This window comes from Sorex fumeus, unplaced genomic scaffold (assembly GCF_029834395.1).
Source record: "Sorex fumeus unplaced genomic scaffold, SorFum_2.1 ptg000044l, whole genome shotgun sequence".
NCBI lineage: Eukaryota > Metazoa > Chordata > Mammalia > Eulipotyphla > Soricidae > Sorex > Sorex fumeus.
In genome coordinates, this window is record NW_026606101.1 from 51388386 (window position 1) to 51416337 (window position 27952).

Sequence of the window (27952 nt, forward strand, 5' to 3'; positions counted from 1 at the left end):
CTGCATGCAAGACATGCGCAGTAGCCCTTAGCCCTTCGAGCTTTCTTCTCCCGGCCCTTTACACCTTAAAGCGCCAGGGAGATAGCGCGGGGTTAGGACACTGGCCTTACACGTGACTGACCCTAATTCAATCTCTGCTACCACATATGGTTCCCTCCCTGCAGTTCTCGGAGTGTGAGGGTGCTCATCAAGCCCAGGACACCCACAAAACTGCACAGAGTTGCCTCAGGGCCTCCTGAGGGCAACTTATCACCCCCTCCTCTCTTCAGCTGGTCCACACCACCCACTCTTTTTCTTCTTACTTGTTTTGCCTTTGGGCTTACTCCTGGCTCTGAGCTCAAGGATCACTCCTGGCAGTGCTCAGGGGACCTTACATGGTGCCAAGGATTGAACCTGGGTCAGCCACATGCAAGACAAGCGCCCTGCTCTTTTAAGGCTTTGCCCAGTGCCAGGGTTCAACCCAGGCCTTATGCACCACAGCGTGTGCTTTACTGCATTGCCACATCCTGGCCTGTTTTTTCCTTTTCGATCTACCAGATATTGTATAAGTATCGCCTTCATTTCCGGGCCTCACCACAGCCGGGCCATGCGTGTCTGTGGCGCTGGGCACCCACACGCGACTTCTCATCTTGTTACTGTCATTTCCTCTGATGAGATCTTGTGAAGCCCAACTTCTCTGCAGCTTTCAAATATGGAATACCGTCTCATTGACTATATTATGTATGCCGTCTATTATGTTTCCGGGGGCTCTTTCCCCTCCTTTTCCCCCAGGGGATCTTAATTTTTTTTTAAATTTTTGTTAGTGAAACACTATGAGGTACAGTTGTAGACTTACAAATTTTTGTGCTTGGGTTTCAGTTATACAATGATCCGAGTACCCATCCCTCCACCAGTGCCCATTCTCCACCACCACCGATCCCAGTATCCCTCCCAACCCCCCATTCCCGGGGCTCTTAATTTATTAATGAAGGTTTATACTTCCCTCTGTAAAACCCTCCCCCATTTTGCTAGCCCCCAGCCTCCACCTGATAGCCACAAGCCTGTTTGCTTATTAAGCTATGTCACTTGCTGTTTTTTTGTTTTGCAATAATTTGCCTAAGAAGAGGATTCTTTTGCTAAAGAAAACAAGTTTTGGGGCTGGAGTGTAGTTCAGTGGGAGAGTACATGCCTTGCCTGTTTGAGGCCTGGGTTCAAGTTCCTGTACCCTCACCCTCCTGCCCCTCCTTCTCACCAAAGGAGTCTGTGACCCTCCAGCTTCGGTTTCTGTCTTCCACCTCATTAGGAATAACACACACACTGGGCAGTGGTCAGGGGCCTCGCTGGGGATTGGCCCTGGGGTTCCCCATGCCAAGCAAGGCCCCCAGGCCTCTGAGCTGCCTCCTCAGCCAGCCTCCCCGCTCTGCAGCCTCCTGCTGATGGGTATCTATTTTGCCCAGAAGAAGGGTGAGGCCTCTCCCGTCAACCAGCGGGGGGGGGGGGGGGGGGGGGGGGGGGAGTGATTCTGTCAGAATCTTCACTCTGGAAACCACTCCCTGGTGACCTGTGTGCATGTACAATGTTTACCTTCAGCGATGGCGACTGGAGAGCCGCCCAGTGGTCCTGGAGACAGCTGAGAGAGGCCCTCGGCCCTCAGGAGCTCAGTGGAGGCCAGGTCGCTCCTCGTGGACGTGTGTCTCCCCTACTCCAGCCAGCCTCTTCTCTCCTATTCCTCCCTCTTCTGCCCCCTCCCCAACCCCCCACTGTCTTACACCTTTATGGAGTCCTACTATGTAAGGACTCCTTGCCAGTGGAGTTCATACACAAAGACAAATGTGACTTAGCCCCAGCCCCTAGGAGACCATGTCCACGTCATTCTCTCCTAGCCCTACACTGCCCCTTTCCTGGGTGACTCCTCCTGAGAGCAGACTGATCTTTGATCATGAGCAAAGGCCCAGGTGGGGCCTTGGTGTATTGGCACGAGTCTGACAGCTGAGATTACGAGAAGGACATCAAGCAAGTGAAAGGGCAGAACTAGAAGCTAAAGGGAATTGAAAGGGGCCAAAGAGATAGTCCAGGATTGGTAAAGCACTGGCCTTGCACGCGGCCATCCTAATTGGGTTCCAGCATTGCATGCGGTCCCCTGAGCACAGAAGCCAGGAATAAGTCCTGAGCACAGCCAAGGGTGGGCCAAGCCAGGAAACATCCCCGACCCACCCAGTACACACACACACACACAACCACACACACCGACATCCACCCACACACACACACCCTCACCCACACACACACACACCACCACCACCACCACCATCACCATCACCACCAAACAAACAAGAAAAGGGAATTAAGTTTCTCAGTCCCTGAGGTCCAGAATCAGATCCACAAGGAAGAAAGGGACCCCTCTGTTGGCAGACACACAGGCTATTTCTGACTTGACCGTGATCAATCCCACAGCATGTTTTTTGCACGCACGGCTCCCATCCCTTCTGGGTAAATCCCCCAGTGCCACTGGCCCCGCTGGTTCAAGGGGTGTTGGAGGCCGGGGCTGCATCTCTCTAAGCCAGGACGCGTTTCCAGCGGCCCCCCACCCCCTGTCTCCGCAGGCCGGACCTGCTGCGCTCCGAGGGCATCCCCAGCGCCGAGGTGGCCCCCGCCGCCTCGCCTTTGTCGGGGAGCCCCAAGACGTCCACGTCCAGCAGCCGCAGCCGCTACCGGAGCAAGCCGCGGCACCGCCGGGGCAGCAGCCGGGGCAGCTACGGCGACTTCGCCGCCTTCCTGAAGACCTCGCCGGCCCCGGAGGGCTCGTCCCTGCCCGCCGGCCCCGCCGGGTCCCCCGTGCCGCCCCCGCATCTCGCCCCGCCTCACCCCCGGCTCAGCGCGCACGGCCAGGACATCGCCACCTGCGCCAACAACCTGCGCTACTTCGGGCCGGCCGCCGCCCTGCGCAGCCCGCTCAGCAACCACGCGCAGCGGCCGGTGCCCGGCTCCAGCCCCGACCTCATCTCCACGGCCGTGGCCGCGGACTGCTGGCGGAGCTCCGAGCTGGACACGGGCCCCGCCGCCCCTTGGGGCTGCTGCCAGGCCGACCACTACGACCCCTACCTCCCGCGCGGGCCGGAGCGGCACGGGTCCCTCCTGGCGGAGAGGACCCCCGGCCCTTCCACGTCACCAGCAACCGGTTCCCTCTCGGAAAACACGCGAGCTTCCGAGCCAGTGCAGGACAGTGAGTTCCACGGCTGCGGGTCGGCCTCCTCCCGGGGCCTCCCGCCTCTCCACACCCCCCCAGCGCTACCTCGAAAAGCCAGGCCCTTGCAGAAGGTGAGCTGTGACGCTGCCCACACCGCACGCAGCCCACCCGGCGGGGGCTCTCCGCGTGGGTCTGACCCACACAGGGCGCTTGTCCGAGGGTCCGTGTTGAGTCAGACACACGCATGCACGAGCGAAGTGCTTCTGAAAATTAATCTTTTCCCAGGCCCCGAGGGAAAGGGAATTTACGGAAGAACGCACGTTTAAAGAGTTCCTTTCTTTGGTTGTGTGGTCCTGTACTGAATGAAGGGCTCAGATGGTTGCTTGTTTTAAAAAACGGAATCATGGAAATATGCTTTGGAATCTAAAATTCGCGCATATATATATGTGTGTGTATATATATATATATATGCAACCAGAAAGGTAGTGCGGTGGGTAAGGCGCTCCCCTTACATGCAGCCCACCTGAGTTTAATCCCTGGCATCCCATATGGTCCTTTGAGCACTACCAGAGTGATTCCTGAGTGCAGAGTCAGGAGTAACCCCTGAACATGACCAGTTGTGGCCCCAAAATTCAAATATATATAGAGAGAGACATATATGCATATTTGTATGTGTATGTATATGTTTATGTGTATATGCGTATCTCTACATATATATTTGGGGTTTTATATGTGCATACATATATATTGGGTTTGGGGGTCACACCCAGCAGTGCTCAGGGCTATTCCTGGCTCTGTGCTCAGGGATCACTTCCAGCAGTCCTCAGGTGACTATTGGTGGTTCTGGGAATCGAATCCAGGTCATCCATGTGCAAGGAAAGTATCCGCTGTACTATTGCTCCAGCCCCTATAGGGCATTTTTAAAATTTACTTCACAGTACTTTTTGGAGAACATTGCTTTAACGAATGACCACTATGTTCCAGTCAGTTTTTAATCACTGCAACCCGCTTCTTACCACATCTCTGGCTTCCTGTAGTTTATGAATGTGGGAAGCAGCCTGTGGTAGTTAAGAGCACAGGCAGGCTTAGGACTCACACAGGCTTGACAGGCTCTCCTACTCAGTACCTCCGTGACCCTTGATAACTGTCTATGTAATGGAACTAATAGTGGACACTGCGTCATTGGTTGATGTTAACTTTTTGGGGGGCGAGGGGATGGGCCATACCCAGTGGTGCTCAGGGCTTATTCCTGACTTTGTACAGTATACAATTCAGTGTTTCTATTCACAGCATTGTGCAACCATCACCACAGTTGGTCTAGAGCATTTGCATCACCCCCAAAGACATCCTGCACACTTTAGCCGTCACCCCATTCCCAACCACCTACACATTCGAATTCGCCTGAGGCTAGTTTGACACCATCTGTGGGTTTGCTGGCCTTGAAACATTTCCTTTACACACTGGGCCTAATCAGAGCCTCTTCCCCACAGCTCAGGTCAGCTCCCTTGCACTGAGATCCACTCCCAGAGGGACCCCTGGGGTGAGGGGCTCAGCATCTACAAGGGCAGGAAAACTCAATCCCTGGTTTCCCATTCAGAGACTCTTCGGAATAGCAGTGAGTAAGAAAGAGTGAGAGTATTTTAGGACTGAGTTTTCAGACGGTGAATTATGCTCTCTGGGGAATAAATAGGGCCCAGTTAGCCACCTCAGAAGGGATTACAGCGATCCATTGCATCCTGGCACTATGGGGAGAGACACTTGAATCTCAAGTTGGGCTGTTCTTACTTAAGCCCTTCAAGTGAGATGGAACTTTCCCTTGGAGAGATCTTCTCAGACAGGACACTTACCCAACCTGCCAGGTCAATCACAGAGCCCTGACAATCACAAGGCCTCAGATGTCCCAACTCAGTGCATCTCCATCCCCACCCACTGTGACTCAGTAATGTGCTAAGTGCCTGTTTTGTAGCAACCTTGTGGGAGAGGAATACAGTGCAACAGGATGTGGGCTGACCTGCAAATAAGGTGGATCTTAGCAACATGGAAGATGGTATATTATGCACAGTAACTCTTAAGTTTAGTGGAAAAGTGATTAGCGCATTAAGAGGGGAAGTAATTCCTGGGATTTGAAGAACTGAAGAATCTTCTTGGTGGTATCTCCACGAGAGAGCCTAGAATGACTAGTGACATAATTATGAGAGTCCACACTCCAATACAATATGACTTCTGCATTTTCCCCTTCCATTTCTCACCCTTCGACCTGCTTATGGAATCTTCACTTCCCGAGAACAAAGATAATGTTTTTTGCACTTTTATCGGTTTTCAGCCTCTAATGCACACCTGTTTACCCAGCAAGCTACCACACAATGTCTTTTGATAAGTAAAGAGTTTACAGAAAGTTTTTTTCTTTTGTGTGTGTGTGTGTGTGTGTGAGAGAGAGAGAGAGAGAGAGAGAGAGAGAGAGAGAGACAGAGACAGAGACAGAGACAGAGACAGAGAATTAAAACATTTTTCCCTTGTTCTCCTCAGAGTGGAGATGACTCCTCAGAAGAAGAAGAAGGGGAAGTAGATAGCGAAGTCGAATTTCCACGAAGACAGAGGTAAAACTGATAAATATATATGATTGTTTTCACTGAAACTGGAAAAAAAACCGGAGTTTGCCATAGCTTCTGATCAGAGTTCATTTCCTCATCACCCCTTTGTAGGAAGTGTGAACCTACCATGTTCATGGTTTCCATTGCCATGTTTTGGCATCTGACTATGCACAAACAGGACTTGAGCAGAGTCAGCCCAAGGGAATTTCTGGTATATAGAGATAGACCAGATTACAACTGAGAATACAGGGAGCATTTTTTTAAATATTATGAATCACCGTGAGATACAGTTACAGAGTTGCAAACTTTTGTGATTACGTTTCAAACAATGTTCAAGTACCCAACCCTCCACCAGTGCCCATTCTCCACCACCAGTGTTCCCAGTATCCCTCCCGCCACCCCCACCCCTGCCTCTGTGGCAGACACGTTCCCTCTTACTTTCTCTCCTTTTGGGTATTATGGTTTGCAATATAGGTACTAAGGGGCCATCATGTTTGGTTACAGGGGGCATTTTATGAGAAAATGGTCGTATTGTTTTTTGAGTAATTGTATAGGTTTCTAATGTTCCTTCCTGTATTCATCTGCTTGGGCTGCCATAACAAAAGACCAGAGATTATGTGGCTGTAACAATGGAAATTGATATCTCACAGTTCTGGAGACTTCAGACAGTCTCCACAACTGTCTGTGATCAAAGTTCCTGGTAAGGGCACTTGTTCCGGTTGTTATTTTATCTGGGGCCAGGGAGCAGTGGTTGTTTGGTGTCTTATTTTTGAGCCCCACCTGGTGCTCAGAATTTGCTTCTGGTGCATTGTTTCAGGGCTAGTCCTTGCCATTCTGGGGGAATTATGGTACCTGGGACCAAACCTAGACCTCCTGCATAAAAAGCATACAGGGCTTCCCTGGTTTCTTTCTTTCTTTCTTTCTTTCTTTCTTTCTTTCTTTCTTCCTTCCTTCCTTCCTTTCTTTATTTTTTCCTTTTTTATAGTTTTATTTATTGAATCACCATAAGAGCAGTTACAAAGCTTTTGGGTTTAAGTCTCAGTCATACAATGAAACAACCCGTCCCTTCACCAGTGCCTATTTTCCACCACCAAAAACCCCAGTATACCCCTCATCTCACACCCTCCCCCTACCTGTGGGGCAGATGATTTTCATATTACTCTCTCTCTACTTTGATTATATTCAATATTTAGACACCAGGCCCACTATTATTATTTAGGATTTCATGGCTGACCCAAGTTTGATTCCTCTGCCCCTCTCGGAGAGCCTGGCAAGCTACTGAGAGTATCTTGCCCACACGGGAAAGCCTGGCAAGCTACCTGTGACGTATTCGATATGCCAAACACAGTAACAAGTCTCACAATGTTACTGGGCCCGCTCCAGCAAATCGATGAACAACAGGAGGACCGTGACAGTGACAATGCCCCAACACTCAGATCTGCTGAAAAGGCAAATGTAGACAATTTGTTTTCTATTGCTGATTATGAATAACATACGATTCATATGTTATTTTGGATTTTGGAATTCCAAAATTTTAACAATTAAATCTGGAGGGATTTCTGCCAAAACCTGCTGGGTTCTGAGACTTGTTCCTGAGTCTGTTGGATCATGGCCATTAAGCAGCTTGGTCAGGAGCCAGAGAGGTCGTTCGTGGGCGATGACTCGGGATCTCATTGGGGCAGGGAGGAAAGGGCCGGCTCCACCCCCATCCCGCGGGGCCCTGCGTGTCTCATCACTGCGGGCTCAATCCTGACTGTCCAATGACCTCTGGAGGATGGCGGCAGGGGGGAGCAGATGGAGGGACAGCACCCTTTTCCCCCTGGAGTGGTCCGGCCCTGGTAACCTACTGCGGAGACTGGACACATTTCTGCCAAAAGCCGCTGGGTTTTGAGATTTATTTCTGAGTCTCTTGGATCATGGCCATTAAGCAGCTTGGTCAGGAGCCAGAGAGGCCGTTCGTGGGCGATGACTCGGGATCTCATTGGGGCAGGGAGGAAAGGGCCGGCTCCACCCCCATCCCGCGGGGCCCTGCGTGTCTCATCACTGCGGGCTCAATCCTGACTGTCCAATGACCTCTGGAGGATGGCGGCAGGGGGGAGCAGATGGAGGGACAGCACCCTTTTCCCCCTGGAGTGGTCCGGCCCTGGTAACCTACTGCGGAGACCGGACACATTTCTGCCAAAAGCCGCTGGGTTTTGAGATTTATTTCTGAGTCTCTTGGATCATGGCCATTAAGCAGCTTGATCAGGAGCCAGAGAGGCCGTTCATGGGTGGTGACTCGGGGTCTCGTTGGGGCAGGGAGGAAAGGGCCGGATCCACCCTTATCCCGTGAGGCACCACATGTCTCGTCACTGCGGGCCCAAACCTGACTGTTCAATGGCCTCTGGAGGATGGCGGCCACTGAACTGCCAAGGGGGAGCAGGTAGAGGGACAACACCCTTTCCCCCCTGGGGTGGGTGGTCCGGCGCTGGTAACCCATTGCGGGGACCAGACTCATCTCTGCCAAAAGCTGCTGGGTTCCGAGATTTGTCTCTGAGTCTCTGGGATCATGGCCGATAAGCAGTTTGATCAGGAACCAGAGAGGCTTGCCTCCAGTTATATAGCTGAGCCAGAGGTGGTTTGTTTGTGTGTCTCTCACATATCTAACTTTTGGCTGTTTAATTTCTTGGTTGGGATCTGGCCAAAGGCACAGCAGCAGTTTTGGGGTACCTGGAAGTTTGAAGGCACCATCAGGCTGCTGATGCACTTGCCTCACAGGTACAGATTGACCTGCTGGCAGCACCATACCCCTCCTTGATTTGTTTCTTAAATAAGTGAAAGCTCACAGTGTTCTAATTTATTAGACTGTGTCTAAACAACAGAAGGAAAATTAGAAACCTCCAGCTCTCAAAAGATTTGTCCCATCAGGGCTAACCCCAGATGTTAATTGAAATGAGCTGCTTGGGGCCGGAGTGATAGTACAGCAGATAGGGCATCTGCTTTGAATGTGACTGACTTGAGTTAAATCCTTGGCGTTCCAGATGGTCCTGAGCACTTTGGTGCAGATCCAGTAATTCCTGAGTGCAGAGCCAGTGGTATCCCCTGAGCATTGCCGAGTGTGACCCAAAAAGGAAAAGGAGAAACAAAAAGAAATGAGTCACTAACGAGTTGAGTGGTGTCCACACTTTGGAGTGAAAGTTTTTTGTGAATGTTTTGGTTTGGGGGCCACACCTAGGAATGTTCAGGGTTTACTCCTGGCTCTGCACCCAAGAATCACTCCTGATAGGACTCGGGGAACTATATGGGATAGTCTGGAGATGGAACCTGGTCGACCTTCTGCCAGGCAACCACCATCCCTGCTGTACGATCTCTCCAGCCACTAAACATTTTTTCCCAAGCTCCTTTCTGTTGGGTGTCTGTCAATAGACGGTCCAAAAGACATTCAAGCCTTCCAGGGATGCCATGCCTTGTGGGCATGAGGCTCTGGGAAGTGCAGCTGGCATGAGGCAGGAAGAGTGAGTGGAGTGTGAACAGCCCCAAAGCCACCAACTGGCCTGTTCTGCTCATTTTCTGCTCTAGGTAATGAGCTGGGTCAAGAACTCAACAGTTTCTTTTGCCTGTGAAACCTGTATATTTTTTGTTCTAATTAATCCGGGCTGTGCACGTGCAAAGCACATCCTCTGTCACTGAGCAAGCACCAAGATCTAGAATTTCCTCAATAAGAAGCATAATTTTGGTAGATAATTTCCGTACCCTACATACCCTTTACATACTCTTCATAATATGACTTTTGATGTTTCCAAGACCTGTGGTTCTTATGAGCTTTGGAATGTGGCACTGCACACGTAAACACATAAGCCAAACAGAAACAGGCAAATTCTCGTGTCTTTCTCAGTTGCTTGAAAACAAAATAGTTTCTACTTTTCTGAATCAGAGAGTCCCCAGGGCAGTGACACAAGTCTGTCCCAAGGCCCCAGTGCACAGCCGAGGACAGGAAGGTCCCAGTGGTGCCTGTGACTTAGGGCTGATGGGCTGCTTCTCGTTGGTTCCAGGCCCCATCGCTGCATAAGCAGCTGCCAGTCCTATTCTACCTTCAGCTCCGAGAACTTCTCTGTGTCTGATGGAGAGGAGGGGAATACCAGTGACCACTCCAACAGTCCTGATGAGCTAGCTGGCAAGCTTGGAGACCACCTGGCCGAGAAGCTCGATGACCTGCTCTCCCAGACGCCCGAGATCCCCATCGACATCTCCTCGCATTCTGATGGGCTCTCTGACAAGGAGTGCGCCGTGCGCCGGGTCAAGACGCAGATGTCTCTGGGCAAGCTGTGTGTGGAGGAGCGTGGCTATGAGGTGTGTCATCCCCTCTCTGCCCCTCAACGCGCTTCTCCTCCTGACACTTCTGTAGGGCTGGGGACAGTTAGAGCCTCCAGTTTCCAGGCCTCTCCAGTCAGCATTTAGTAGGTAAGATGCTGCCTCCGAGAAATAAGAGGGAGCTCAGAGATCCACAGAGCCCCCAGAAACGATGGCAGCTCCTCCCAAAAGAGGCACCAAAGTGTGGAGCTGCCCCAGAGGTATCCCCCACATCTCCAGGTAAGGGCAGAACTCCTCTCCCTTCTCTAGGCCCCCGGGGTTCCTGCCGCTGCTTTCCCCGCCCGCCTTGACCCTCCGCTCATCCAGAGTTCTGTCTTCCTAGAGCTCCCTAGCTTAGGGCTTGAGTCTGGATGCCTTGGAACCCGCCCTCCTAGATGCAAAGCCCAGATTTTTCACTGCTCATTGTGCCGTGATGAGGATGCACTTTGGTGCAGATCCTTTTCCAGCACTGAAAAATGGGTCTGATGACAGCATCTGTCTCCAAGCACTGTTGGTATGACAGATGAATAAATGCGAGATTAGATACAGAGAGTATATCCTAAACGCACTCCGTGCTAACCACGCGGGGCGGGCTGTGACTGTTCTAATCGCAGCATCAGAGACTCTGTCTCTGTAGATCTTTCTTCACCATCAGCCCCAGGGGGACAGGCGTCTGAAGTCTTTTCTCCCTTAGCCCAGTGCTATGCCAGAGTGGCTGCAGAAGTGAGTGACAGTTTCCTTGTGTCTTGTCCCTGCAGAATCCTCTGCAGTTTGAAGACTCGGACTGTGACTCTTCAGAGGGGGAGTGTTCTGATGCCACTGTCAGGACCAATAAGCACTACAGCTCCGCTACGTGGTGATGAGAGAACACCCGTCCTGAAGACTCCTGATTTAACTGGCATTTCATCCAGCCCCCCAAACTCTTCCAACTCTCTCCCTGATTTTTTGTCTCGGAAGAGAGCTATCCTATTTTTCTTACCCCTAGAACCAAGCTGCAATAACAGAAACATGAGACTTCGTGAATCTCTGGAAAAAAAAATATCCAAATGAAATTAAGTCTCACTGAACATTTCAATCAAGAATGGCAGGGATCTATTTTATTGAATATTCTAGCTACTGTAACATTGATATTTATTTTTGTTTGACATTTTAACACTTTGTACTGTAAAGAGTGAACTATATATGATAGAGAGAATAATTTCTTGCAAAAAAAAAAGGAAGGAAGGAAGGAAGGAAGGAAGGAAGGAAGGAAGGGGAATTTAGGAGCAAATACTTGAGAATTTGTGGGGCCAGAAAGGTATTATTGCTACTTGAACAAGGGACCAGTTCTTTTGGCCATTAAATGACTGGAGAGCCAGAGCAAGACATTCTTAAGCATTTTAGAAAACAACAGTGAAAGAAAAAGAAAGTTCAGGTCACTTGTGAACAGATCACCTTAAATTCAACCAGCTTGTCCACCCGGGGGATGAAAGTGACCCTGAAACATTTGGTGACCAGATACTTGCATCCAAGGTCTTTGAAGGTCTGTGTTTCCTCTACGAGGAAAAAAGGAAAACTGTCTTTGTGGAAGCTGACTTTATTTTTTAAAATTTTAAGCAGCATTTGGTAGTGAGACATGTAGTGTCAAACCTTGACCCTGACCAACACGTCCCTTTTTTAATGTCGTCCTTGTCATTCCCTTGACCAGTGTGTTCCCTTGACCAGTGTGCTGATTTTTCAAATTCAAGTGCCATTGTCTCCTAGTTTATTTCCTTTCCACCCATCAACCAGTTCCTTTAGGAAAGAAAAGGAGGAGGCTGAGGGAGAGAAAGGATACGAGAACAAGGACATCTACAACCATGTTAGAGAAGCAAACATAGAATTTGCGAAATACACTTAGCGTGTCTCAGTTCGGCGATGTAGAGAAGATGGATTCCCCTCCCCCACCCCCACCCCTCTCCCGAGCCAGGTTGTCTACTAGAATTCTAAGGATTCAGACAGAAGAACAGACTGTGAAGGCAGCTAGCTGCATGTGAATCTGTCCAATGTCCAAACCCAGGTGCATCCCCTTGTTTTCGTCCCTTTACTCATTCTGTCCTGGGAGCTTGCATGGCTGGCAGCCGCTGCCAAAAGAACAACAGAATCGGCAACTTGCAAGAAGCTCTTCCCCCTCTCTCCACAGTAGAATTTTTTTGTGCAAGGCTCCTTGTAAAAATGTATTTGACTTCACTCTGGATCGATGCAGTTTTGAATCCTTGCATTGAAAACTTGTTGGCAAGAACCACTGACGCTAAGCGGCAATTTGAGGGATTTTTTTTTTTACATTGTCCAAAGCATGAGGTTCTTGTTCTCCAGGGTGTTTTTTTGAGGTCTGCAAAGCATCCCATGGTACTAGAGGGTGCCTCTGCTTTAAGGGCATTTTAATCTAGAATTTGCTAGCCAAGTAGATGTGTGCCTCGCTGCTGTCTCTGTCACCCAGGTCGGTGACTGTGTCACCCCCGCTGTAGGCTCCAAGGTCTGAAGCTGGCTAGCCCCGATGACAGAGCTTCCTATTGGACATTGGGAGAGACTCACACATACAGGTATTAAGCCATTTCCAACGCAGGTGGAAAGTGCCCTCCTGGTTTCCACTGCTTGCATCAGCCAAAAAGGAAGGGCAGGGGGGAAGCTGGAGCAGTTCCTTTTGCTTGTGGGAGCCCTCCGTTTGTTTACATTTTATGTTGAGACATTGATTTCAATTGTCGTGTCTATAATTTATAGCTCTTTCAAATGAAGGAAAATGTTTAACTTATACAAGAACAGTATTGTTTGCATTAAGTTATTCCATTTTGTATCCATTCTGTAGCTGGACTACATGAGAGATCTTAAGTTATGTCATTATTATCATTGTTGTTTTATTTTATAATAATGATTCTCATTCTCATTTTCTGTCGATCAGAAGGTGCGGTTTACAGTGTGGCATAATGATTGTGTTTCTTGCCAACCGTGAATTATTGCGGATCTTTGTGGTTTTGATGAAGGAATGAAAGTGGAACTGCCATGTGGGCGCTCCCTGGTATTCATCTCAGTTGTATTCCCTCATTTTCTATGTACAACAATCACCAGTGGATGTGTGTTCTGCCTGGGAGCCCGATACGCCGTGATTGTGAACGCTCCTGGGGGGCGGGTGACTGCGTGGATGGACACACAGTTCAAATGCTGTAAACTTTCCTAAGAAATAAAATCATGGGACTTCATTTAAAGAGAATGATTTCATACCTTGAGAGAAACAGACCTCGGGAAGAACTGCATGGGGTCTGTGTGGGAGATGGTTTTAAGAACTGGCAGTTTTGTTTGTAGTCGCCTCTCCCGGATCCCACAAATCCCACCAGTTTTTCTCCTAGTTGAGAGTACTGCTAAGGAAGACTAAGAAAGAAAAAGAAAAATTGTATATATGCACATATATGTGTATATACTGTGAACAGTATGACGTAAAATAGCTGTGATTTCATCTTTTTCTATTATCTAATGTAGGCACCATCATTTGCAATGTTGTTAATGATAAGGTTTCCTACACATAGCATTCCAATCCCACACTCACCACTAGTGTCCTCTCTTCATTCAACCCACTCCACGCCTGTCCCTCAACCCTTACCTACCATGAGAGGCTCAATTCTGTGGCCAGTTTTCAGGTTCTGTTGCTTTTGGCCATTCCCTTACTGTGTTTGTTTTTATGTCACACACATTCTATCTGCCCCTCTTTGCTAAACTTCATTTAGCATGATATGCTCGAAGTCTGATATCATCTTGTAACAAGACCAAAGAAATTTCTAGACTGAGGCCTCATCACCTAGAGGATCTAAAGACTGTAGATGGCCATATTTTCCATCCTTGAACTTCAGACCACACTATCCTGTGACTCTCTGGTTCATTCCATCTGGGGACAGAAAAGTTACAACTCTGTGTCTTCTTCCTGTCTAACAAAAACCACTGACATTTTGGCCTGTCCCGTTTCTCCTCCTTAGAGTAAGAGAGAGACACGAGGGGGTGTGCCTCAAACCTCTCAGTGGCCATCTTCCTCCAAAGCCAAACTCTATACTCATAATTTTGTTAAGTTTTTTGTCTTGGTTTGGTTTTTGATTTTGGTAGTTCATACTCAGCCATGCTCGGGGGTTACTCCCAGCTCTGCACTCAGGCATTAGTCCTGGCGGTGCTCAGGGGACCATATGGGGTGCCCAGGATTGGCCCTACCTGATGTACTATCACTCCAGCCCCATAATTTTTTTAAGTCTTGGGTTGGTGTTTTTTTGTTTTGTTTTGGGTTTGGGTTTTGTTTTGGCTTTTTGGGTCACACCTAGTGATGCTCAGGGGTTACTCCTGAGCTCTGCACTCAGGAATTAGCCCTGGCGGTGCTTGGGGACCACATGGAATACACCTGTATTGAACTCAGGTCAGGTGTATGCAAGCCAATCGCCCTCCCGGTCTATGACTCCAACCCAATTTGTTAAGTTTTTGAATGCCTCCCCTGATTCTGTAACATATCAAAACTATACCAAGTAACCTTCTCTCTAGTAACTGTCCTAAGCATGTTAGGGGAGTCACTGTCACTGTCACTGTCCTCCCATTGTTCACTGATTTGCTCGAGCGGACCCAATAACATCTCCATATTTTTTTTGAGACTCGTTGTTACTGTGTTTGGCATATTGAGGACGTCGCGGGTAGATTGCCAGGCTTTGCTGCACAGGGAAGACACTTGATAGTTTGCCGGGGTCTCCGAGAGGGGTGGAGGAACCAAACCCGACTCGGCTGGGCTGGCTGCACGCAAGGCAAATGCCCTACCGCTGTGCTATGACTCCAGCCCTGTTAGGGGAGTAGACAGTAGTAATTCTTCACTCATGCACTGTATGATCAACAGTTGAAACAAGTTCCACTTTTGAACATTTTAATTGTTATAAGTCCTAGTGACTTGAGCCTTTGAAGAACAGTGCCCTTAGTCTACATCGAAAAGAGTGATGTCTTCTCGGTGTCGGTCCTGCCCTTCACTGCCTGCCTTGAGATAACCGGGGCAGTTTTGAGTGGATATGCACTTCTTTGACAAAAGCTCCACCCTTGTATAACATTATTAAATTGAGAACTTGGGGAATTTAAGAGCTAATTCTTTAGCCCTGACAGTAGTGTGATAGCACTTTAAGGAACCTCACAAGACTGAGATTTCAAACTTCATTGTTGATTGGAAGTCTAATCCCTTTGGGATGAATGTCCACATTCATTTAGCATCTGGTTTTGACTGAGGGCAAGATAATGAGTTCATTTGTGTTGCAGATGAGCATTTGGTTCTGATTTCCATCTATTTCTAGATCATGTCCTCTGAATAGCAATTGCACTTCAAATTGCTTCGCAGAGGAACTGAGAAGCCTGCATCCACTTTGAAATTCTAATAGATCTGAGCACCACCAAAGTTTAAACCCAAGTGCAAGATTTTGGGTCCCTCCTCCTCAAAGAAGTGAACTTGCTGCTCTGTTGCAACATGATCTGGAGGCCAGGGATGTGGGACATGGCTCTATAATAAAGTGCCTTCTTTGCATGCAGAAGACCTGAGTTCAAGAGTTCAATCCCTGGCAGTACGTACCCCCCCCCCGACACACACACACACAGAGTGATTTGGTATAGCCAACTTTAAGTTTAGATAATGAAAAATTGGAGTAACAATAAATTCACCCTTCTAGAATCAAGAATATTTGGATATTTCTAGTAGAACAGAGTAAGTTCTAGACAATCATTGTGCTTGATGGTCCTCCATTCACTAGAATGCCTCTTTATTAAGTAATTGATTTACTCTTTCACCTCATATCTCTCCATATCAATTTCTTCCCTCTTCTTAAAATAATTCTACTTGGGATTCCTGGAACCAAAAGCTCCAAACCAGAATATAGTTCTGCTATTTAAGGAAGTCTCTGCTCTGTGGTATAGTATGTAATATTTTGTCTCATTTTTCCCACTAAGCCAGAAACCCCACCATTGATCCTCTCCACACTGAGCATCCCAACACTCTTATTATTTGACTCTCAGGGTCTTTCTGAGTCTGGACACAGCCTCAGAACCTATCACTGTGACCCTGGAAACCACCACTTGCTTGAATTTGGTGGGCAGAAGATGTTGGCCATTCCACAAGTGTGCTGTCAAACTCATCATTTGCCAAAGGTGGTTTGTGACGGAGCCTAGCAGGTGCTCCGGTCAGATCCCACCCTCTGACTGCCAGTGAGCAGCACTATTAGCAGGAAAACAGCCACTTCCCTCTGCCCCCTCCACCTCCTGAGCTCCCATCACTTACTGGACTGAATTCCAGCGGCTCTTCATTCCATCATTTCATTGTGTCAAATGAACATATACCTTACTCACTTCCTAGAACCGATTTCTATTAAGTCCCATTGACTTGCTTCTCCCATAGACTCTGTGAGACTTTTATACCAAAACAATGTGATGTTCTTTTTAAGACTTTGACTTACAACTGTCAGGATGAACTTAGTGCCTTTCTAGGCAGAAGAATTTTTTCTTCTTTGCCAACTTCATAGAAATGTCCTAATCACCAGTTACCAACATCACAGGGGAAAAAAAAAATCACATTGGCTTTTCCTTTTTTTAATGTTATAGCCAATACCTGTTTAAACTAGAATGGGTTTGGCTAACCTGGCAAGTGGAGGACCATTTTGGAAACTGAAACACATCTCAGGGACAGGCCGAAGAAGAGGGGAGCTCTGAAATTAATGCTCAAAAAACAAGTGCTACCCAGCGGAGCCGACTTGAGACATTTGTTAACTATCACATGCCCAGGGAGTGATGGCAGGATTTCAGAGTCCAACCAAGGCAAGACCACAGATAGGAAACTTCCAGCAGAATGAATCCCAGTCCCACTCTCTAGAACGCCTTCACAGCACTCAGATGGATGCTGGCTCCTAGCCTCCAATGGTTACCAGCCAGGCTATGTGAGGAACTGGGAGACCCCTTGCCCCACTCCATGACCCAGGCAGCTCTCTGCCCCAAGTCACCACTTCTCAGATTCCAGAAGTGGGAAGACCCATTTGGAACCTTTAGTGTAATAATTTGCATTTCCTGGGGCTGGAGTGATAGCACAGTGGGTCGGGCGTTTGCCTTGCACGCGGCCAACCTGGGTTCAATTCCCAGCATCCCATATGGTCCCCTGAGCTACCGCCAGGAGTAATTCCTGAGTGTAGAGCCAGCAACAACCCCTGTGCATTGCCAGGTGTGACCCAAAAGGCCAAAAAATAAATAAAATAATTTGCATTTCCTGGAGCAAAGAGCTTTTTGTGGGTAAGTCTCTAAATGAACCCCCTGGTCTGTCTCCCCCAGGGTCTTGGTCCTGTGCTTCCCCTGCTCCTTGTCTGCACAAGACACTTCACACTTCACACATCCTCTTCACACTGAGCAAACTGCATAGCAATGGGAACAGGAGCCACTACTGAAGTAGACAAGTGCATGCATTAAAAATCGTACCTCACTGTTTCCTGGTCCTCTTTCTGAAAGGCACCATCTATGCCCCAAGTCTCAGCATCCACAGAACTTTGGGAAGAAGATGTTACGTGGCTGGGTTTCCCATGCCACCAAAGCAGGGTGATGGGAAAAGATGGTCTCTGTGGCTCTTCTGTCAGACACATTCCTAGAAAGAAGAGACAACCATCATTTTCTGTGGTTGTCTCCTCTTGACTGTTCTCTGAGCCTCAGCAGGTGATCTGTCTCTTCCCTATGCCTTTCCTGCTGCTCCTGTTCTGAGAGTCCCTGCTGGAAAGTGAGCCCAGAGAGGGGAGTGTGGGATATTAAAAACCTGTCTTCCAAGAATTACATTGATAAGCCGAATGAGAGTGGGAAGTTGAATCATTTCTGGGGGGTGGGGACAGGTCAGTTGGGGTAGGGACTACTTCCGGCTCTGTGCCCAAGGGTCACTCCTGGTAGTACTTGGGGGAACCACACATGGTGCAGGGATCAAGCCGGAGTTGGCCACATGTCAGACAACTGCCTTAATCCTCTTCACTATTTCCCTGGCCCTAAAGCATCTCGAGTGTCTGTTTTTCAGCCCATCCAGCTTCCCACTGGCCAGAGGAACCGAAAGCATCACGTACCAAGAAGAACCACACAAAACATTTATATCCCTTTATTTTAGAATACCTGTAAACCCACAAATGATAAGGCACATTGTTCCCATACCATGGAGGGAGGAGACAGACACACCCAAGGGTCTTCCTGATTGAAGGCGAAGGGCACATACTTGAGGACAGAGGTTCACTGTTTCCCCCCTTCCTCAATTCAGATCACACAGTGAGCTACAGATATTTAACCCACTCCCATCGGCCGCTTCATCCCGTGCATTATCAACCTTCTCTGAAAGCAGCCAGGCTTTTGAAAATGAAGTCCTCATGTGCTTTTGGTCATTGGAGAAAAGGAAACACACACACACACTTGGAGAACTCTCACACACACACACACACACACACACACACACACACACACACACACAGAATTCAGGCCTTCTCAAGAATTCATGGAGAAATACACCCAGACTAAAGCCTTGCAGTATCTTTGGTCAAGTCCAGTCGAAAACAAACAAAACAAAAAAACCCAGAGGTGAAGCCCCACGGCAATAGGACTGGTGAAAAATTGAGTCACTCCTACAAGAGCAGGAGCCCAGAGTCAGCCAGGTTAGGTGACAGGGACCTTCTGTCCCTGGAGCCATTCCTAGGAAGCTGCCAGGAGTAATGATAGCTACATGTAAGAACATGGTTACTATCGGTTGGCTCATACATGGATATCCCATCAGACGGGATGTACCAACAGAAATGGCCACTGGTGCTAAATTTCATATGACACTTTAATTTTTTTTTTGGGGGGGGTTGATCAGTGGGAGAACACCTGGATATGCTTTGTACTTACTCCTGAATGTGCTCAGGGATCACTCCAAAAGTGCTCAGGGAACTCGAATGCTGAGGATCAAACCTGGGTCAGCCACATGCAAGGCAAGCGCCTTCCCGGGCTGTGCGATCACTCTGGCTCTCCGTATTTAGTTCAGCACCCACCCACTGAGTGAAGCATAATAATGCTTCATCAATAGATGGAGTGACCAGATCACAGCACCGGCCTCAGCGTGTTAAAAACCACACAGCGGTGTGATCCCAAACTTGGACTGAAGAGAGGGCACTACTGCTCAGTTATTTTTCAGCAGAAGAGAAAATGAAAAGTGTTCAGAGCGCTTAGGGGCTGGCACCCACGGCTACCGCACCCACTCTCCCTGCAGGAGGCAAGAGAAAGGGTTCCCACCCAGGAAGGACAAGATTGGAAAATGGACCATCCCCAGGTTCAGGAGAAGCAAGGGCTCTGCCCCATCCCCCACGGGGAAGAATTTCTCCAGGACACAGTGTGATGGAGCTGGCTCTGTTCCTGCTGAATCTTCGGTTTGCCGTTCCTGGCCACCACATGCAGCCCGGGGAGAGCTCACAGATCTGGGACTCAGTGTCTCTAAACACAAAGTGCATGGCCGAGGTCACTGTGCTCCAGGCGCACCATGGCAGTGCGCCACAGTTCTGGGCTTGGTTTCCCTCGGTTTAGGAAGAGGTAGGTAGGTCATCGGCAACACAAAGCACAGAGGGAGAGAGACGTCGGTGATGTTTGTTCACGGGGGCGTACAAGTAACATCCGCTCAAGCCTGGACCAAATGCTCATCCGCCACCGCCTAGCATCGCACGAGAGGCTCTCTGGGATGAGACGATCGGCATCCTGCGGGCACCGGGCACCACCAGCAAACTGTCTGGAGTTCCTTGTCGCAGGGTACCCACCAAACACCAGAGCCAGTAGCAATACCAGACAGAATTCACCTAGAGCACACGGCTTGTCCTTTGGGATAAGATGATGCACTTAACAAACAGGGTCCAAGCAGAGGGCAATTAAAAAAAACAATTTTTTTTTTAAAAAAAAGGGCTTTTGAGGGCCACACTCGTTACACAGGAAAGGAGCGAGCCCTGCCATCCGGGTCATGTGTCCTTCCTGACAGTTAACAGACTGACGTTGCTTGCTTCATCTAATTGCAGGTTTTTCTGGCTAAATTTTTTAATGAGGGTCCCAGGAACCAAGGCCACCAAGGCAATGGCCAACAGTTTAAAGATGGTTTCCCAGGAGAAAACAGCGTCCAGGGAGGTGAGGGTGGACAGGATGGAGCCCGTCTGCACACAGATGAAGTTGTATGGGATCAAACCTAGAGGAGGACAAGGGAAAGAGCCCGTTAGTGGGGGCAGGACAATGAATGACCCCCTCTTCGGAAACATCATCAATAATTCACAGGAGAGACTTGAGTACCCCTAGCTTCCTGCCCTACAGAGAGGCCCCCTTCCTCCTCCTGCAAACTTCTCCTCCTCACCTCACTGCCCAAATCTTTATTATTATGATTACTATTCTAGTGTGGGGCGCCACAACTGCCTATCCCCAAGGGCTTACTCCTGGCTCTGCCCTTAGGGATCACCTCTGGTGGTGCTCGAGGGACCATATGGGGTGCCAGGAATCAAACCTGGGTGAATCATATGCAAAGCAAGATCATAACTTTTGAACAATCTCCCCACCCACCAAGTCCCTGATTAGCAAAAGGCCTTGAGATGGTATGAAAGGGTGTTTCTAAAAAAGTAACGGGAAAAACAAAATAAAGAACAAAACAGCCAGTCGGGCAGTAGATTTGGGGGGCTGGAGGGATAGTACAACAGGGAGGGCATCTACCTTGCATGCAGCCATTTCAATCCCCAGCATCCCATAGTTCGATCCCCATCCCCTAAGCACCATCAGGAGCAATTCCTGAGTGCACAGCCAGGAGTAAACTTTGAGTATTATCGGATGTGACTCGAAAATAAAAAAAAAATAATAATAAAATTTTATAAATAAAATAAAAATAAAAGCCTCTTTCATCACAGAGCTGGTAGTACGCCCAGAGTACTACCATATGTGGCCCCCAAACCAAAAATAAGTAAAATACTTTTTTTAGGGGAGAAGGATGGAGAGATAGCACAGTAGGTAGGCACTTGCTGTGTACATGGCCAACCCAAGTTTGATCGTGGCATCTCATGGTCCCCCGAGCCATCAGGAGTGATCCCTGAGTACACAGCCAGGAATAAGGCATGAGCACCAGAGGACCAGGCCCAACGCCCCCCACCCCCTCAAAGCCCCTGCCCACGCCATACACTCCATAATTCTGACTGATCTGGGAATCCTTTCTAGAGCACATGATGCCTCAAGATGACAGATCACTCGGACGGGGGCAGCTCTGTTGGAGAACACTGGCCTTGCAGGTGCAAAGCCCCGGGTTCCATCCCGGGCACTGAAAAGTCAGACCACTCAAGGTCACACAGCCGGTCAGAGGGGGCTCTGGACCACAGGGCTCTTTTCCAAGCACTGCGCCTCCGAGAGATTTCAAGCTGCCAACTGAGGTCTGAGAGCTCATCGGTCCAGAATTAGCTGCGGAGTCAATTCTGGTTCAATTTAGGATCGTGATTTCTCTCAAGAATTCCCTATAAATAGCCGCTGCTCTAACGAAGCCAGTTTGACCTAAAGCCATAAGCAGCCCTTCTCTGCATGCTCGGAAGGGGGTTTCTGGGAGGCACATGCTGACTTAGAGAAAAGGGTTCACTTCAGGGGGGAGAGAGAGCACCGCGTGCTGGCACTTAGTTGTCTGCTCAAGGTCGTCCTCAGCCCAGACTGAACACGAGCCCCAGCTCTGCGTCCACCTGCTGGCTTAAAGAGGGAGCAAAGGACCTTACGGAAGGTCATCCCATCAGAAAAACTCCCCGGTATCACCAGCCAATCAGAACCAAGACAGGCCAAACCAGACCAGATGTCCTCTGCTGCTCTGTTTACTTCTGCCATCACTAACCTTCCTGCCGACACACCCTCCCTCCAGCCCTCCTTTCCTGTAAGCTTTAACCAGTGCCTTATCATAGGCCAAATCATTGACATATTACTCTTTCTTTAGGGGTTGAGGGGGCTGTTTGGGGCTACACCCAATGATGCTCAGCGCTTACTCCTGCCTCTGTGCTCAGGGGTTATTCCTGGAGGCGCTCAGGAGACCACTATGGTGCTGGGGATGAAAACAGGGTCAACCACACGCAAAGCAAGTGCATCAACCCCTGTGTTATCTCTCTGGACCCCCACCGATTACTCTTGCTCAGTGCCTGGCACAAAACAAGCACTAAACAAAACTGGAGAATGAGCCCGTCTTTTTTTCTACGTGTTCCAAAGTATTTGTGTAATAAATACACCGCAGGAGAGCTGAAACCCAGGTGTGTGCTCTGCAGCAAGCCCCCCCCACACCTGACTGCTGACCTAGGGCAGCCCCCCAACATGACAACTGTACGGCCCCTGCTTTGCTTGGCCGGCATCTTACCGATAAGCACAGAGAAGAAGAACTGCATCAGGGGGATGTTGAGGATCGGGGCGGAGAGGTTCAAGAACCAGTTTGGCGTCATGGGGAAAAGTCTCAAAAACAGCAAGAAAAAAAACAAGCTGTTCCTGTTCTCCTCCACCTGCAGCCAACAAAGACACAGCATTAGGGACCGGGGTGGCCAGCAAGTTGGGGCTGCAGCGCCCGGATTCTGGCACTTTCCAGATACTGGGGCCGAATCTGCCCAGAGCCCTCCAAAACTCTTTTCTGGTTCCATCCCTGCAGTGTCGGGGATTGAACTCAGAACCTCACACGAGAGGGGTGAGCCCTCCCACTGGCTGCTGCCCGTTTTCATTCTGTTTTCCAACAGAGGCCCGGAAACGTATAGGATGTAACCAAAGTTCGCAGACTCGGCGAGGACAGAGCAGGCCTTCTGTCGCAGGGGTTGGTGTCATCTAAAGGACCCCTTAAACGTCCCACAGCAGGACCAGAGCACTGTGGCAGACCCCGGCTCCCCGACTTGGATGGGGGGGATTCTCAGGGAGAGGGGGGAGGGGGGCCTGCCCTTACCTTCCTCTGCAGCAGGGTGACTTTGTCGGGGAAATAGGACATGACCAGCTGCTTGCCGAAAAGGCTGGAGAGCAGGTAGCAGCAGGTGGCACCCACGGAGGTCAGCACGCAGCACAGAAACAGCCCCAGCCACGGCCCGAACAGGGCCCCGGCTAACAAGTTCTGCAAGGGAGACGGTCATCAGGTATGGGGGGCTCGTCAGGGAGGAGGCTGAGTGTCCCCAGGATGGAGGGGATGGAGAAAAACACAAGAGACATGTGCAGAAGTGTCTCAGAGGGAACGCTCGCCCCAGAGAGAGAGAGAGAGAGAGAGAGCCTGAGGAGTCGGGGCCGAGAAGCCAGCCCGATGTGGCAAGCACTTGACTACGTGACGTGGCCTAATTCACCTCACAGCAGCCCTGAGTCACTATCTCCAGGGGGGGAAAGGTCACGATCTGCATCGGAGGTCACATACTATCTTATTCCGTGCTGTGCCAAGGCTGGCACGGGCTTGCCTTCGGAGAGCAGCTGCTGGCTCTCTGCCCTGCAGAGGGCAAAGGGGACCGGGGTAACCTGAGGGGGTCAGCCTGACCTCAAGCACTTCCACCCTGATCCTGCCTCAGAACTGTTGGTTTGCCGTAGGGCAACAACGGGGGCTTGGAGCCGAGGGCAGAGGTGGGTTGGGTCGAGAAGAGAGCAGCAGGGAGCTTGCAGGGCATCCTCCATGGACCCCCAAGCTCTCCGAGGACACCGCATCCTTGCCAGGCTTTCTGCACCCAGGGGGGCAACCCGCCCTCCTGCAGCACAGCCCTCGGGTGCACGAGGAGTATGCCCTCTCCACAGATGGGAAATGGGCTGGAAAGGGCAGCTGACGCGACCCCCTCACACAGCAGGGACCTGAACCCAACCCAAGCCCTGTCACAGGCTCACACTGATCTGAACTTACTTCCGAGGCTGCTGGGGAGACGGCTCAAGCGGCAATGCCCACCCTGTGCCAGTACCAGGCCCCGAGGGGGGATCCCAGCCCTGCCTGGCCTCTCTGCACCCTGAGTACCAGCGATGGCCCCGGGACCACCGGGGATCCCCAATGCCGCTGGGAGCCGAGCTCTGCTGGGAGTGGTCTGAACTGCAGGCAAATTAATAATACTAATATTAATAAAATAAGTAAAGAAAGGGCTGTGTTTGACTACAACAGACTTGTCTCTGTAACCCAAGTTGGCAACTCCAAGAGCAGGAAGCCCAGACCCATCGCTGCAGCCCGTAGGATGCTTGTGGTCCCTAGGACTTCCCATTCCAGGCAGACCCCGAGTCCCTTCAGCCAAGTGCTTCCAAGAACAACTTCTACTCGCTAGTCCACCATTTCCCTCCCCGGGTGAGACAGAGGAATGCAAAAGTGAGGAGGAGGATGGGCCCGAGGCCCCAGAACTCCCACGTGCACCTGAGCAAACACCAAAGACAGTGCAAGGTCCTCCCCTCCTCACTTGCAACCTCACCTTTGCTGCCATTAGGGAATCAATGACTTGATATCTCATGATCCACTTCATTCTCTGGGATGTGGGAAATGAAGCCCATTCCTGGCTTTTGGGGGACCAATAAGGTCATACAGATTAAGCAAGCAGGACAAGTGCTTAATACAAAAGGTGGGGGGGAAGGGTGCAAGAGAGCGAGCGAGAGAGAGAGAGAGAGAGAGACAGACAGACAGACAGACAGACAGACAGACAGAACAGGAGGTAAGGCACTTTCCTGCAGCACCCCCGGTTTGAATAACACATATGGTCCCTAAGCAATGCCAGGAATCACTCCTGAGCACAGAGCCAGGAACAGCCCCCTGAGCATCATGGGGGTTGGGGGTGGCCCAAACCCTCCCTCCCTACCCCCATCAAAGGTCAAACAAAGAAGCTGGGAGCCTGGGACTGACTCAGAGGCTAAAGAACCTGCTCTGCAAGCATGAGGCTCTGAGTTGCATCCCTGGAGCTGCTCACATGGGCCAAGCACGGTCCTCGCAGCCCTGCTGTCTGAGATCCACAGTGACCAGTGCTCAGCCAGGTGTGTGAGCCCCACAGCTGAGGCATATAACACCCCCGCCCCCACCTTCACCATTAATCACAACAGCAACGGCGAGAAAAGAGGAATGAAGAAACCAAAGGCAAAGGTGGTGCGCGGGGAGGGCACTGACCAGGAAGCTGGAGCCGGGGATGGCGAAGCCCTGCTTATAGAGGTAGGCGCTGCAGAAGAGCAGGAACACGTAGGCCTCGTTCTCCTTACGGTACTCCCGGAGGACTTCGGAGAGCTCCCGCAGCTCAGCCAGGTCCGAGGGGAACGACAGTGACCTGGGGGTTTGGAGAAGAGAATGGAAACGTGAGTGGCCGTCAGCCGGGCGCCTGAGAAAGGCCCGGGGTATCTTCTCTAGAAGGTCGGGGGACCCACATGGCTGCCACCAGGCCGGCTGAAACACACGATGACACACACCATGATAGCACATGCAGGCAGGGGCGGCCAGGAGCAAGAGGCAGGAGGGGTCCACATCGAGGCGATGCTGAAAAATGGGGCCCAAGGCGCTGGCCTGGCACACAGTGTACCTGGGTTCGATCCCTGGCATCTCATATGGTCCCCTCAGGCTGCCAGGAGTGATTCTTGAGTGCAGAACCAGGAATAACTCCTGAGCATCGCTGGGTGTGCCCCACCCCCCCCCCAAAAAAGACTGTGGAAGATAAATATTTGAAGGCCCAGGGTGCAATCATCAAGCTCCTTCTATGCTCCCAGGTTTGGTTATCAACTCTTCAAAGGCAAACGGGGGGAGGGGCTGGAGAGATAGCACAGCGGGTAGGGCGTTTGCCTTGCACGCGGCCGACCCAGGTTCGATTCCCAGCATCCTATATGGTCCCCTGAACACCGCCAGGAGTAACTCCTGAGTGCAGAGCCAGGAGTAACCCCTGTGCATCGCCGGGTGTGACCCCAAAAAAAAAAAAAAAAGAAAACAAAGGCAAATGGGGTGCCAGAGTCATAGTAGAGTGGATAGAGTGCTTGCTTTGCATGAGGCCGACCAGTGTTCAATCCTCAGCATCCCACATGGTCCTTCTAAGTCCCACCAGGAGTGACCCCCTAGGCACAGAGCCAGCATTAAAACCTGAGCAACACAGGTGTGCTCCCCCCTCCCCACCCCGGTCATAAAAATAAATAAAAAGGCAACTGGATTTAGTCCCAGGAAGTTCTAAAGGTCCCGGTGGCTTTTTCTCAGGGTGCTTCCATTCCTCCGCAAGCCTGAGAAGTCAAGGACAAGTCCAACACAAGGCAGCCCTGAGTGATACCAAGCAAGATGGCTTTTATCAGTTGTCAACAAGCCCATCAAAAATTTCCCTGAGCAAGACTGACCCACCCCACAGACACAGCCTTCCAGATAAAGGCTCTGTGGGGCTGGAGGACAAGGCTTCCACGGGGACAGCGGTTTCTCTTTCTCGCCTCCTAATCTGGTCCTCCCGGTGTACTCTGAAACCCGGGCAAGGGTCACAGTGTAAAGGGTACCTGGTGTCCCTCTGCCACTGAAGGAGCGGTCCTTTCGGTCAAGCCCCTCGTCGCTGTCATCAGACACGCTCCCCAGGGAGGTTCGTCTGACACCCACAGCGCAGCAAAAGCAAACAGACGAGCACAGTAACTGGGCGCGGCCGCCCCCAGCCCATCTCGGACAGCGCGACGCGAGCCTGGCGCACCCGGGACAGGCCGGCCGGGTGGGGGGCGCGTAGCCCCCCGCCCCCACCCCGCTCGGGCCAGGGAGCAGACCCGGCTCGGGAGGTGCGGCCGGGAGGAGGCGCGGCCCCCAATGCTCATCCTCGGGAGAGTCAAGCGGGCGGGCCTCGGGCGGGCCTGGAGCCCCGAGGCCCTGAAGTCACAAGGGCAGACCCGACGGACGCCGAACCGGGGACCACCGAGGGGCTGCAAACACGCGGGTCGGGGGTCGGGGGGTTGCCTGGGAAGAGGCGGACCGAGCCCCAGCGGCTGCGTGCAGGGCTGCAATGACAGCTCGGCTCGGGGAGGGGGGGGGGGGGGGCGCCGCGCTCCACTCCAGAAAGCACGGCCCGGGCATCAGAACCGAACCCTCAACCCCGACGCCGATCCCGGGAGCCCGATCTCCGATTGCTCAACTCCAGCCCCCGCCACCGCCTCCACCTGCCTCGGCCCCCAGCACCCCCCCGCCCCCCAGCGCCCGCCACGCACCTGCCTTCCGCGTCCTCGCTGGAGCCCAGGGTCCGCCCGCGGGGCAGGCGCGTCGACAGCAAGTACAGGGCATAGGTGCAGCCCGCGAAGATGAGGAGCAGGCCGAGGAGGGGACGCATGTCGGCGGGCGCCCGCACCCGGGCCCGCCGGGAGCTGCGCACGAACCCGGAGCCGGTGCTAGAGCCGGACGCGGCGCGCGGACGGCGCCCGCGAGGCGCGTGCGCGGACAGGCCGGGGCGGGGCCTGAGACGAACCGCGCCCCGGGATAGGCTCCGCCCGGCGCCAGACCCCGCCTCTCCCCGGGGCAGGCCCCGCCCCCGATCCAGCCCCGCCCCCGAGACCTCAGCCCACCTCACGCCGGGGCGGGGACGCTCCTGGACACTTGCCTTTGCGGAGCCTCTTGGTGTTTGTCCGTCCCCCTTACTTCCGCCTGACTACATACATATATATATTTATATATACACACACACATACATACACATATGTGTATATATACGCATTTATTAATGCGTGTATTTATACGCATTTATATATATATATATATATATATTTACCCCTCACTCTTTCTCCCTTCACTAGGATATTCTCTCCCTGGTACTGGGAGACTCTTGAGTGAATCATGAGCCCTGCCCACAGCTAACTTGCAGTCTTTGGTGCACAAGCTGCTGCCCAGGGTCCAAGCACCTAGGAGAGAGAAAGCTTCTTTTTTTTTCTTTTTGGGCCA

General features: G+C 51.1%; 2 protein-coding genes across 5 annotated transcripts in view; one reads left to right on the plus strand and one right to left on the minus strand.

The window, feature by feature from the left end:
* The window catches only part of MAP3K13 (mitogen-activated protein kinase kinase kinase 13), a 204177-nt gene extending 190876 nt beyond the window's left edge, over positions 1-13301 (plus strand). For all 4 annotated transcript variants that reach the window (XM_056121640.1, XM_056121641.1, XM_056121643.1 and 1 more), the window contains 4 exons: positions 2583-3297; positions 5693-5763; positions 9789-10086; positions 10845-13301. In XM_056121640.1, coding sequence (XP_055977615.1) covers positions 2583-3297; positions 5693-5763; positions 9789-10086; positions 10845-10946 — 1186 coding nt within the window. In that variant the 3' untranslated portion in view covers positions 10947-13301. The remainder of the gene's footprint in view (positions 1-2582; positions 3298-5692; positions 5764-9788; positions 10087-10844) is intronic.
* A 6626-nt stretch (positions 13302-19927) lies between these two features.
* Positions 19928-27420, minus strand: TMEM41A (transmembrane protein 41A). The gene is made up of 5 exons (XM_056121913.1): positions 27229-27420; positions 25193-25346; positions 23039-23200; positions 22472-22610; positions 19928-20302 (listed from the first exon to the last, which is right to left on the minus strand). Exons 1-5 carry the CDS (start codon positions 27345-27347, stop codon positions 20082-20084), a joined length of 795 nt encoding a protein of 264 aa, XP_055977888.1. The 5' UTR covers positions 27348-27420; the 3' UTR covers positions 19928-20081.
* Between the last annotated feature and the right edge of the window lie 532 nt (positions 27421-27952).